Here is a 13,581-nt window from a genome sequence, read left to right on the forward strand (position 1 = left end):
GAAAGAGTGCACACACTAGCAAGCTGTCAAAACTACATCTGTGCAAAGCAGCACTGCTGCATTCCTCCCTGTGGGTTGAAGCTGCACTTCTGGCCACACCTCATTCATTTTTACTTCCATGAACAATTACTTCTGTGACATCAGTGGTTGAACTGTGACCCAAAAGAGACCATGCTGCTGGTTTATTATGCCCTATATCATACATTGCCAACAACTAAACATTTTTATTCAGTTTATGACTGTGAAACATTAATAAAACTATGACAACTAAAGTTTCAGGTGAAGTTGCTGATGAGGTGAAGCTGCTTTCTTTATTTATGTGAATCCTGCCCTCTGCTGTCAGTACTGGTTCAATACATGTGCAGGAAGCTATAATACAACTGTACAGTTCCTTATGATCTCTGATCAACAACAGTAATAATACTATTAATAATAGTACTGATCACAGGAGATGCATCATTACTATTGTGACTACTTATAATACAGAGAATTTCCAACATACATCCTTTTATAATAATTTGAGTATGTTATTTGTATAGTATGAGCATAGGTATATTGTATAAGGTGATTGAGCTTTATAGATATGGGTGGTGATTGCATTTTGAAACTGAACATCGGGGGTAAGTAATACTAAAACTCTCGGTGTAAGATAAAAATAAAAAAGGTATCTTTAGGCTTATTCTAATTCTACCCTACAACAAAGTGCTACTTTGTTCTGCTCAGCCTTTCCACACTTCACTGAGCTCAGTGCTCAGCTGAAGAATTACCCTGCAAGCATGCCTAGATTCAGAGGAAGGTTTATAACACCATCTGTATGCAGTTAGCCCTCTATGGAAGGTACAAGCCTTTGTTTTCGCAAGATATGGGTTATATTGCAGCACAATGAAAGACGGCCATTCTGCGCGCAACACACAATGCCTCACAACTGTGTGTTGTTTACAAACAAAGGTATAGAGCTCACAGTGACAAATAACCTGCATGCACGCGTGCACACAGAAACACACAATGATCACAATCCACTCAGCCAGGTACTATTCTGAGCACTCCTGTCAACAGCTACCTGACTCAGTGGTTTGTAAAGAGGATTTCTATGGTCATAGCCTAGTTTGTACAATTGTCGCCTATTGAGTTGTGAGTAGAGCTAGGTTGACACCATAGGCATTGGGACAATGATGTAAGTACAGGCAATGCCTCTACACAGTTTGGGTCTGTTCCACAAGTTTCAGTCATGTTAGAAAGAAATAAAAAGTGCGATTTCTCAAGTGATTTATGAAAAAGAAACCTGACTGCAGAAGAAAAATAACCTTTTCTCCGGAGACAATATGCAGTATTTTATGTCAAGACCACAGACAACAGGAGTTATAAATTCATATAGAATTTATTATTAAATCATAACATACTAAATATAATCAATCAGTGTGCAGAAATATATACATCTTTTATAATATGTTGATGTAATACATTACAGAAGTAGTCGAATAAATATTATTAAAGCATAGTTTTAAAACCCTTATAAACAGCTTTAGTACTGCAGGTTTGTAAGGCCTGTAGGTCCTGAAACAAGTTTACCTAAACATATGATGGAATTACAACACATTGTGCTTACACTACCAGCCTTCAAGTCCACTAAACTAATATACTGAGAAGTAAATATCAATGTCAAAGCATAAAATTAGCCTTTGAACATCTGAAGTGAACATAACAGCCTACTGTACTGTACTATGAACAATGATTAAAAAAAGTCACAGAGCCTTAAAATAAATTCCTCCACACTAAAGTATAACACTGGGATGACATGTAGGCTGATTTTATTATATTTCACACTTGATTGATGTTACTGTTCATCACTTAAAAGATTAATAATATCCATGTTACATGTTGTACAATGTACTCAAATTAATAATTTAACTATATTCTCTTCTTTAATGGGTAGGATCAGAATTTTATGAACTGATAAATATTTGTATTTATAATTAGTTTCACATATCACACTGTCACACTAGGCCATGCCTTGTAAGACCATTGTAAATCCAAAAATTCTCCTTGGAATCAATGTTTGCCTTCTTAAAGAATTAAAAATTAAGTAAACAAACAAACATCACTGCCAAAGGAAGTTTGATTTAACAAGGCAATAATGTGCAAACTCAAGAGTTCAGTTTTTAGTGATACAGAGTTTATAAAAAGGAAGAACTATAACTAGAAGCGAGTCTAATGATGCAGCTGTGCTGACACAGTTCTCAACAAGTTGAACGAGAACAGAAACAGCAGCGTGTGAAAAATAGCGAGGAAGAAACAGCAGGATATTAAATAGCAGTCTAGCAGCACTGATTGCCTTTCTTTTCTAGCTGTATAGCACCCAATTAAACATTCCCGCAACAGAAAACTGCAGACATCATCAGTCATGGCAGTGGGAAACTCCTCGCTAAATGCTAAAGATACAGTATGATTTATACCAGACACACACACAGAGCACACCATCTGGTGTGCCAGACACCCACTTCCCTTGAAAAAAGGGTATTTGGGGGGTTTCCTACAAACAATAACACATAAATATTACAAAGAGTATAGTCTGGACCTGCTCTATATGAAAAGTGCAATGAGATAACTTCTGTTATGTCACAAATGGCAGTTTTGAGTCACTGAGGCTATCACAAAAAACAATGATACTCAAGAGTAAAACCACAACATCAGTGTTCTAGTTTGATGACATATTGAAACACCTGCATCGTTAAGATGTAGTTCTACCTCTCATCTTGCTTCAAGGTCCTTGAATTATTTGAGTAACTTATTATATCGCAATCCTTGAAGTAGGCCTAATCCTTGTGCGCAGCTGTTTGGATGATCATCATTTGTGTAATTACAGTGGCAGCTTACTGACACTTTTTCTACCCTCTAGCAAAGACAAAGTGCAAACAACAACCCCCCTGTGAGCATCATAGGAAAGATATTTTTAGACTGTTGAGAACGCTAATTAGATGCTTCAGTTCTGAAATGACATTAAGTGCTAGCCAACATGAGAGAGTTGACGCCATCCTGAGATGATGGAGAACTCAGTGTGGCCTTTGTAGGGGATAAGGGTCCTGTCTTAGGTGCCTCATGAAAATGCTGTCAGACTTTATCTTTGACATGGTCATACAAGCATTTTAGAAATCATTACTTAATGAGTGTTTTTTTAGAAGCACCCTACTTCATATTCATATGCACAATTACACCTGAGAGCTGCCCAGTACAAGTTGCTGGTTACTGAGCGGCTCCACTAAGGAAAGCCAGAGGTTAAAGTTCTGTACTTAAGGCACTTCAAATATATTGTTAAGAAATTATTCTAAATAATTAGCTTATTATCTTTTTCAAAAATCAATATATAAAATAAAGGAATAAATTCTTCATGGATAAGAACGTTGGGTCGGAATTAGGCGTAATTCATATTTGGGCATTACAAGCAGCTAGGCTCCCTGAGAGAATTCTACAGCATGACCGTGTTTTCAGGTAAACCAATTTTGGGATTTTATCGTCAGTTTCTATATATATAACACTTTTAACACTGAGGATGACAGAGTGATCATAGCTGTATTTCAGCACCACAAAAACAGATACTCGTTCAATAATATGATTGCCAAGTTATTTGACAAAGTATGAATGGTCCCAATGCAGTAAACATCTCTCTTTGGCTATTTCATTCTGGTTAAAGCAAAAGGAAAATCGGACTGAGGATATTCTCCATCAAACGGCTTAATTATGGTGAAAATCAACTTTCAGTTTCAATAGAAAACCTCTGTTCAATAGGAAGTTAGTTAGCTACAAGGGCTCACAGTTTTCCCTTCCCAATATTTATGTGTTAATTTATACAAAAATGAATGCATAAAAAGAACAGAGGTTGACTCTCAGGAATTAACATGTATAGATGTACAAAATTTAATTTTGAATTTTAAAACTACATAATCTCATAACTGACCCCTCCTAGTATATCCTTCTATATTTCTGCTTTTAACTCTCCAAAGAGCTTCCACCTTCTCACAGGTTTGCATGTAAATTACGAGTAAACTACAGTGAAAAAAGAATAAATAGTAATACCAAAGTATTTTCTATGTTGCTTCTCCTTCTCAGCTCTTGCGAGAGTTGCTGTACCACTTCCTAAGTGCTAGTCCACTAGTGCTCGCCACTACGCACAGCGCCCCTCCGAGGCTCCACCAGGTCGGTGCACGGTTAAAGAAAATGAACTGGAAGATGAACGCCAGCAGCACATCGACGGTCCTCATCAGGGCCACAGGTCCAGCCTTCTCAATCTGCAGGGCCTTTGTGAGGAAGGTCTGGCCAGCAATGCCCAGGACAGCAATCAACATAAGCATCCAGCGATCACGGCCACAGAACGGGATTTTCCATTCTCCAAGGACGGATACGGTAATGATGCACTCGATGAAACCGATGACAGCATAGTACCAGACGGAGAGGTAGTAATGGACACTCTTCCCAATCTTGCGAAGGACAACAAATGTAAAGGCAGCCCCAATAGCTCCTAAAATAAAAAATAAGAAACTGAATGAATACAGCACTCAGAAGAATATTAGAAATCATTAAGAAAGACATATGAGACTCCACCATACAACACTTCACAATCCATGACATGCATCCAACACAAAACAATACATTTACAGAGGCAGGCAGAGGGGTTGATGTAGTGAGGGAGACTGGGGGAGATTCTCATTGGCCTCATGTCCTGCCCCTGGAGCCCTGGGCATCGGGGGTGCTGTGGGGTTGGTGACGGCCTTGCCTGATCTCGGGTGGGCTGGGGGGGGGCGTGGCTCCCCTGGCGTGGGGGCCCGCTCTTGACCTAGGACTCTGGGGACTCGGGCTTGTGCTCATTTCTGGGCGGGTGGTGTGTCCCTGGGCCTGGGGGCCCGTTGTCTCCTCTCCTCGCCTGGGCCCTCTTCGGCGGGGGTGGGGCTCCCGCTGCTTCCCCCTGCCAGCTCTCTCACAGTGGGGGGATTCGGGAGTCTCTGGGGTGCATGGCCGGTGTTGTCGGGGTAGGTTTTGGTGCTCCTCCTTGGGGGTGCTTGACTGGGGGGGCTGGGCCCCCGTCCAGGGATGAGATCGGCCTCGGGGGCTGCTGGCACTGCCTGCACTCTAGGGAGGGATGCCTCTGGCTGGGCTGGGGGACCGTTGGCCGGGTTCTCCCGTGTTATCGCTCCCTGGCGGCAGGGAGCTTCCCGGCACGGCTTTCTGCTGTTCTTCCTTGGGGCGGGGTACAGCTTCCCCCGGGACATGCGGTCTGGGGTCCTTTGCACTTAGGGGGGTCGCAGGGTGCCCTGGCTTCTGGGGGTGGGGGTCTCTGCGCAGGTTGATCCGGTTGCGGTTTGGAGGGCTGCGGTGGGATTGTAGGGCGATTGTCGATGCATCTTGATGCATTGTGCTTTTTCCCTGGGCAGGGTTTCTGGATGGCTGCTGGGCGTTTAGTTTGCGCATTGGAGTCCGGGGGAGGCATTTCCTTGTTGGCTTGGAGGGACCAGTATGCGTTCCTGTGTTGCTTCATTTTTATTTTTTTTTCTTTCTCCCACCCCTATTGGCTACTGGGGTTCTTGCCTACCTGTTGCTGGGGTGAGTGTGGCACAGTCATGGCGTCCCACTCTCACTAACAATTACATTCTTTAACAGGCACACACATGTACACACACACATACAGACACATTCACCCACACACAGTCTCACACATAGACACAAACAAATTTAGGTTGTCCCTGGTAGAATTATTCCTGATGCTTTTCTTTCAGTTACTTATTTAAATTAATTATTATTCCAGCTCTCGTTGCTGTGCTGTGTTGCTTATTTAGTGTGCTGGACTGTTTCTTGTTTTCATTTTTCTCTTAGTTGTCTTACTATGTCAGCTGTTTATTGCTGCTGTTCGGCTGGTTGTCTTTTACTATTATTATTATTTTTATTGTTTGTTGTTGTTTTTCTCCTCCCCAAGCCCCCCTCTCTATTCTATTGCAGGTTTCGTTAATTTCTGCAATTGGTGTTTCCCGCTGCTTTTCCCTGTTGTCCCCACCTTCCATCCCCCTTCTTTTACAGGTCTTGTCCTTTCTCTGTGCTGTCTGTTTGTGCTCCCCCATCCCCGTGTCTGCCCCCCTGTCCGGCCGGGTGACAAATCAATACATAATTAAATAAATAATAAAACAGACAAAGGAGTATATTAATACTCTCTTGTTAAAGTAAAATCTGTCTGGCACAATATGGTATCCAGGTCATCATACTCTATACCAGGCTGCTGGGCAGGACAGGTTTAAAAAAACAACAAAACAAAAAACAAACAAAAAGAAAGACATATGAGACTTAAAGGACACAATACAATGTACCTAATACATTCCTATTTCTGAATTCCTCGTAGAATTATTTGAATTAGAACTTAAATCTAATACTCTTCTACTGACCATTGTGACCATTCATATTTCAATGATTACTGGTAACAAACATAACCTTATAAAAATCTGTGAATCCCTCCTCACAGGACTGTTTTTCCTACTCTGTTGTCTGCCATGCATGGGATTTTTTATTCATGCACTCAATTCTTGGAATTTAGAGATGCACATCATAGAAAAACTCCACACTCCTCTGTGTCAACATCCACTTCCTGTCAAAGTCAGAATACTATAAGACATGTGTTGTGGAGGTCAGCGTATTTGGGGATTTATTTCTGGGGGCTAGAGTTCAAGTCACTTGCACCAAGAAAACACTTTTAATCAGGGGATCGAACACTGCAGAGCGCAGATGAACTCCACTCTATTGAAAATAATTGCCTTGGTGTGAATGCAGGTTTTTTTTCACAAACAAGGGCAGGAAGGACTGTGAGATTGAACACCAGTGAGGTCCATCAGTTCATCAGCTGTGTGCTGTAAAGGCGTTATATTGGACAGCGGAAGTGAAAAGAAAAAAAGTAAGCTAACCTAATTCATTGGTTGATGATGACACTTGGGTGGCGCAAAAGAAAAAGCTCTTAGCACTTCGGTTTCTAGCTGGGTGATTTCTAACTTTTTGCAGGTGGAAGGCCAGTGAGGGATCACAACTTTGTTGCTAAACTAGCTAGTTCGAAAATTTTGGCAGAATGGCTAATGTCAATTTTGAGACTGTGTAAGGGGCTTATAAATCTGAAAGGACCTTAAACCAACACTTTTTCACATGGAGAGGAGCTGTTTGAGAACCATGACTGAAAGGAGACCCCCCCAAGCCCCTATCATAATCGTAGAACCATAACTAATTAGAAAGACTGTATCTCCCTGCTAATATGGTTGTGCCAAGAACCATAGCTGTGTTGTAATGAATTCCCCTGGTTGCAGTGGTAATCCTGATGCGGTCGACTAATTAAAATGAATAGTGTGATCAAAATTCTCAACATCATACTTCCTCCTGAATGATTATACAAACTCATTATGGTCTAACAAACATTACTGCTGAGTCAATAAATCGTATCACCTGCAAAGGCAGCAATTGTCCCCTTGATGTGGTTGGTGTAGTCTCCTTCAATGCCATGTAGATGCTCGCCAAAGAGGAATGGTGGCCGGGCGATAAGGATGACTCCAGTGAGGGTAAAAACAGTGAAGACACAGTCCCAGATTGTGCACCTCTCCTTCAGGAAGACCCAGGCCAGGAGGGAGGTAAAGACTGGATTACTGAGGGTGGACAATGAAAGAAGATTAACAGATTAATAGTAGGAGGTGAGAGTATATGCAAAAGGTTTTAATTGTCCTGGTAGAGTTAACTAAATCAAATATAGAGGGAAGCTGAGAGAAAAGTGGTGAGAATATTGTCTCAACAGATTTGTCTCATATGGGGTATACAGCTCCATTTGAATCCACTTTCCCAGATCTTTAATTAATTGCTGACATGATATGGAGAGAGAGATACATAATTGAGTGGAATGCTGGAAAGTGAGATAAAGAGATGAGGGAGAGGAAAGAAAGAGAACGCAAGGAGATTATCGAAAAAGGCGACAGCCGTACAAATCAGGAAGGAAAGAACCTATTTGTGGTGTCAGTATAATCTCCACTAATTAGCCACAATCAATTAAGTCCCTACGTACTCTTACCTGAACATGATGACAGTGGCGTCCGCCAGCGGCATCTGCTGAACAGCATAGAAGAGCAGGATCATGGCATTGGAACCAATGAAACCACGAAGCACCAGATATTTACGCTTGTCCCTGGGACCAAGGAAACCTGTCCTGGAGGAGCAGAGATATGAGGATGATGGATGAATGAGTGACTGGATGGAGGGGTGGATGATCAGACTGACTAACACTGGATGTTAAAAAACATAATTTTAGAAAGAAATGGATGGTGAAAGATTGAGCAGCTGAGAGATGACAAATAATCAGATGCTGGATTGATGGGTAGATTTAGATAATATGGAGATGATCATGATGGATGGACAGATGAATGGGTGGAGCTGAAAAGGGAGGTGGTAGTGAACGAGTGTAAAAACAATGAGGAATGTAGAGGATGGATGGATGAATAGGAAAATGAATGAATAGAAGTACTGGTGATAGTCTTTGCTAATTAAGATTCATTTTGATTCTTTGGGTCACATTCTGAAGTGAACTGGTTTTCTATCCATTCACGCAAAGATGAAAGCATAGGTGTACGTTTTATTTCCCAGTGTTAAGTGCATCATCACAAGCTAGTGGAATAAATGACTCTTAGAAGCAATTTTTTCTTTCCCTTTGTATACTTTCTCTTTGTACTTCTGTTATTTGGATTATTTGTCTTTTAAGATTTTGTCTGGAGGACACTGAACACATTGTGATAAGACTATGATTCAGATGGCTTGGTTTAAACATTATTTTAGAATATGACATTGAATCTACTAAGATTTTACCTCATGTGCATGTCTGTATTACAACTTAAAATACCTTGCACACTATTGCATTTCAGAAGTGGTTTATTTCATGCATCTCTATTTGTTGTAAGTACTGATAACCATCATCGGCTGGATTTCAAACAACGATGAGACTTCATATCGGGAGGAAATTCATAATCTTATAGAGTGGTGCTCAGAGAACAACCTACTGCTCAACGTCAGCAAAACTAAGGAGTTGATCATTGATTTTAGGAAGAAGGAGATAAAGACACACTCCTTTCTACATCAGTGGTGCTGAGGTAGAGCAGGTGAATAGTTTCAGGTTCCTGGGAATCAGCATCACAGAGAACCTGACACGGTCTGGTGAACAAAGCTCAGAAATGACTATATTTCTTGATGAAGCTTAAGAAGGCCAAATTCCCAATCCAAGGTCTTGTCAGCTTTTACAGAGGAGCGATAGAAAGCATCCTGACTGGAAACATCACAAACTGGCATGGGATGTGCACGGCTCAGGACCGGAGGGCTCTGCAGCGGGTGATTAAAACTGCTCAGATCATTGGTACCCATCTCCTCAGCATCAGTGATATCGGTGAGGTGAGGTGCCTACGCAGAGCCCAAAGGATACTAAAGGACAGTACCCAGCCTGTTTACCCTGCTGCCTTCTGGGAAGAGATATAGAAGTTTCAGCTGCCACACCACCAGTCTACAGAGCAGCTTTTTCCCCCAAGCTATCAGACTCTTAAACTCTAATTCATCCTCAGCACTGCTGCATTGATTATAGTTTATTTCTGTTTACCGTTATTTTATAATTGATTCTATATTAATGTAATATTGTCTGCTATGTAGTAGAAGGGAGTTAAAAAACACAATTTCTCTCTATAACATGTTATATTGTGACAATAAACCTACCTACCTATCTCCCAGATGTCAAGTTCGTTGTATATTTTAACAATGTTGTTTGGAGAAAATTTGAAAAAATTGAAAGTTTGGTACTTAAATAACATTTGTGAGTACATTAAAACAAATAACCACATGTGGGAAACCTTCTTAACACTGGATCTACACAGTATATTTTTCCATCAACTGGGGCGAGGGGTAATGATACATGTCTCTCACAGTATTTTCACAACTTAAACTTGTCTGAGCAGTGCTTGTACGTTAAGCCCGGATACTTGCCTATGAAGTGAGCGCAAACACAAATGCAGGAATCCCAAGAAATAAATAACTAGCAGGTATATGCACCACCTTGCTGAGTTTATGCACATAATCTTTTCACAACATAGAAATTGTTGGTTTGACTGTATGGGAGTGCTACTGTTGCCCTTATTATGGCAAACTTTGTATGTGTACATCTTAAACCTGGGAATCAAATCTGATACTCTTTAAGTGTGGAAAAGTAAATGTTTGAGTTTCTCCATCATGCTTACTTGTGGTAGATGAGTAACGGCATAACAAAAAGCATCTGGAAGAAGCAACGTATGGCGCTGATCTCTATGGCGTGGACACCCTGGATGGTTTTCACTAAGAGGGCAATGATGGAGAAGAAAACTGTGGACAGTAGAGCATAGAACAAACCGATACCTGGACATCTCTTTGGCTTCTCTGGGTCTGTGAAACAAAGAGAAAAGGAGTGAAATAACAAGGAGTGAGGGTAGAGAAACAGAACAGAGAAACAGTTAGGTATGAGGGGAGAGAAAGAGAGGAGGGGGCTTTAAGAGGGATGTCACTGTGGATGTCAAAAAATACTGCTTGTTCTGTTGTGCTAATGTTGACACAGTAACTGCAGGATGAAGCCGTGAAGCTCAGGGTATGTTATTGAACTCCATGTGGTCCCAGTAAAAAATCAGTTCAAAAAAACACAAACAAAAGATCTGCAGACAGCGGTGTAGTGTTTGCAAACCCTGCCTGTGGAGCAATAAACTGATATGCTTGTGGAGATAACATTTCAACCTGAGGTCACTCAAGCCTCTTTGTCTACAAAATGCGGTGTACTTACCATTCCATTTATTACAGACGGTATTTGTTTTCCTAACCTAGCACCAAGCCAAGGATGCAGATGTCCCTAACCTTTAAGTTGTCATGTTATAGTAGTGCTATCATATTTGTTTGTGTATAGCGGGTATTTTTTGTTCTTAGTTCACTATACTGCCTAGCAGACACAGACAGGATGATTAGTAGTGTTACATTTACTGCATCACTATTACAGTATTATACTCGTATTTTTAACACTTTTTTGCTTTGAATCAAAAGTCTGTGTGGTAAAAAATGTGTGTGTTTCTGCATTGTCATCGTTTACTGATCCTGGCCTTTTACCTCTGCCAAGCATATCCAAGACTGTCCATTCAGAAAGATTACAAGACTGTGGGATGTCTCGATTTCTTTATACTTTTGACTGAGTTCTGTTGTTTAGACTAGATAGCTAAGAAGAGCCATCCACACATCTACTTTTGACCTTGTTTTCTTGTGTATATCCAGACTGTTGCAAAGATTGTTTGGCAAGCAAAATCTATGTCACCACAGTTGTGTGTCAGTCCCATGGTACCAGTTATTGCAATTATATTAATTCATTTTAAGACAACAGGGACTACTTAGTTTGTTTTTTTTTATTAACAAAAATGGAACCTGGCCTGAATTGCAATGTTATTCATCAGTCTGTAAACAATAATGATGAATTACTGTTATTTACTCTTATCTCAACTAATTATTGCCAAATGTAACCAAAGAACTGAAACTGAAACCCCATTAGAAGAAACAAATAAACCTGAAATAATGATGTGTGTAGACAATGCATTTGTACTCTAGTACTAGTGTCAGGTTTCCTTCTTCACGTGCTCTGTGGTAACATCATTATTCACCAGATACAAAAGGTACACAAAGGGAAACTGACGTCAGCGGGCATTGAGTGCAATTCTCACTTACTGGTAAAATTCCAAGAGAAAGACAAATCTCTTTTGTTCCGCATACTTACACCATTGGGAGCGCCAACAGTTTCACACCTCTTTTGTAGATTTTGTAGCTTATTGAACTAGAGTGTCCAGCAAAATATATTCTGATCAACACTGTAGCCACATTAATGGAACTATTTTGAATACATTTTAAAAACAAGCTCTTATAAGAGTACTATGCCTGCAGCTATGGTGGCCCTGGTGCTGTAAAAGCGCACAGTCATCCATCTTCTTTAAGGATGATGCAAGCTGTACACCAGTTTATCCGCTCCACATTTAGCAACCGAGTTGTTAAGGATTAAAGGGAATGGGCATCTAAGTAGTTATTATTATGCATAATTTGGAGAAATTAAGACATATTCCCATTAAAATGATTTCCTATATCACTTGGGCAGTGGGCTGATGCCTAGTTTTACTGTGACTCAGCATTTTATAAAAGTACGTTTAAATTACGTGAAATTACATTTGCGACAGCCTTAAAGAAAATACAGTTCATATAGTTTATAAAAATGTGTAAAACGACTTTAACTGTGCTTCCATTCGACTATATCCCATAGGCTAATAGGCTACACGTGATATCAGCACAGTTATTACAGATACATGACGTTACGGTTATGTAGCGTGAGAGGCTACGCAGGAAGTCGTAGCTTCTCTGGCTGCTTCTCACGCAATATTTCAGCATCTTCCTCCCATCATAATATTCATTAACAGGCGACACTGGTGTGCTGACGGGGGACACGCTTGAGATTAAATGCCGTTTAACTAACTACAGTGCGTGCGCTCCTCTACCTTCACGTGCGCTTTCTTCTCGGGATACGGGCTCGCTTCCGACGCAAAACGTCGGCGGGCAAAGCGTTTTCCTCTCGCTGCCTTCCGGCGAGTCCTCGCTCCCTCTCGCTTCCTCCTCAGCATCATCGCCGTAATCACACGCCACCCGGCAGTTATTTTGCAAGTGAATCCTCTCTGCTGTCCGTTCATCATCATCACCGCCGCCACACACGTCGTCGTGGTCGTCGCCGCTGTTTGTGCCATGGGTGTCAACTTTGTGAAACACTACAGTAATGTCGTCCTCTACGGATAAAGCCCGCTCGTGTGCACAGTGGTTACAGTCGCCCATGTTAAGATGTGACGGCTGAGCGACAGCATGCCTTCAACAGAGTACTATCCGCCTTCTTTGGTGCGCTGGGTGACTGAGAAAGCAAGGTTAATGACTAACCTTGGTGGCAGGATACGAGCTCGCATGCGGTGGTTACTTTACCCACAGGGGGGCAGAACTGGGCCCAAAGCAACTCTGCTGGACAACTAAAACATTACCCTACGTTTACGCCCATTGTAGAGGGGGCAGTGGAGATTTGAACCAACCAAAACTCAGTTTACACACATTTAAGCTGACAGACAGTCTTTATGAAACAGTAGTCTACATGACTAAGAAGATTAAGAAGTACTTTAAACTCAATATGTAGACTACATTATATGAATGAAACAACAGTAGGCCAGGATTATGTCTTAGTGTTGCATACATATGACTTTTAACTGCTGAAAGTATTCGTTGTTCATACTGCTGGATTTTTGAGCTGTTATGGATTCCCTAGGTCATAGTTAAATCCTTTCTATAATCCGCCACAGCGGGGTGCCCATAATACCCTGACTGAACTGTATATCTTCTGCTTTCAACTATCAAGAAGACACATTCATAAAGCCAAGACAAACCATCAGAAAGAATCACAAATTGATTTTAAAAAAATACAATAAAGAAGACTCTTACTGATTGAATGATAATAGACACTGAACC

At 41.1% G+C, this 13,581-nt stretch overlaps 1 protein-coding gene across 1 annotated transcript; it reads right to left on the reverse strand.

Moving 5' to 3' along the window:
- Nucleotides 1–1,359: 1,359 nt before the first annotated feature.
- slc35g1 (solute carrier family 35 member G1) lies at nucleotides 1,360–13,062 on the reverse strand. Its single transcript, XM_046069478.1, has 5 exons — nucleotides 12,579–13,062; nucleotides 10,272–10,452; nucleotides 8,075–8,209; nucleotides 7,462–7,658; nucleotides 1,360–4,513 (listed from the first exon to the last, which is right to left on the reverse strand). Exons 1-5 carry the CDS (start codon nucleotides 12,904–12,906, stop codon nucleotides 4,101–4,103), a joined length of 1,254 nt encoding a protein of 417 aa, XP_045925434.1. The 5' UTR covers nucleotides 12,907–13,062; the 3' UTR covers nucleotides 1,360–4,100.
- Nucleotides 13,063–13,581: the final 519 nt, after the last annotated feature.

Source organism: Micropterus dolomieu, linkage group LG14 (assembly GCF_021292245.1).
Source record: "Micropterus dolomieu isolate WLL.071019.BEF.003 ecotype Adirondacks linkage group LG14, ASM2129224v1, whole genome shotgun sequence".
Classification (NCBI taxonomy): Eukaryota; Metazoa; Chordata; class Actinopteri; order Centrarchiformes; family Centrarchidae; genus Micropterus; species Micropterus dolomieu.

What these genes read in the sequence shown, in the direction of transcription:
- slc35g1 (XM_046069478.1), bottom strand. Translation starts at nt 12,906, where the DNA reads ATGGGCGACTGTAACCACTGTGCACACGAGCGGGCTTTATCCGTAGAG. An exon ending in AGAAGAAAGCGCACGTGAAG is followed by an intron (nt 10,453 to 12,578) that starts GTAGAGGAGCGC and finishes TTTGTTTCACAG; the next exon opens with ACCCAGAGAAGCCAAAGAGA. An exon ending in GACAATTGCTGCCTTTGCAG is followed by an intron (nt 4,514 to 7,461) that starts GTGATACGATTT and finishes TTTTTATTTTAG; the next exon opens with GAGCTATTGGGGCTGCCTTT.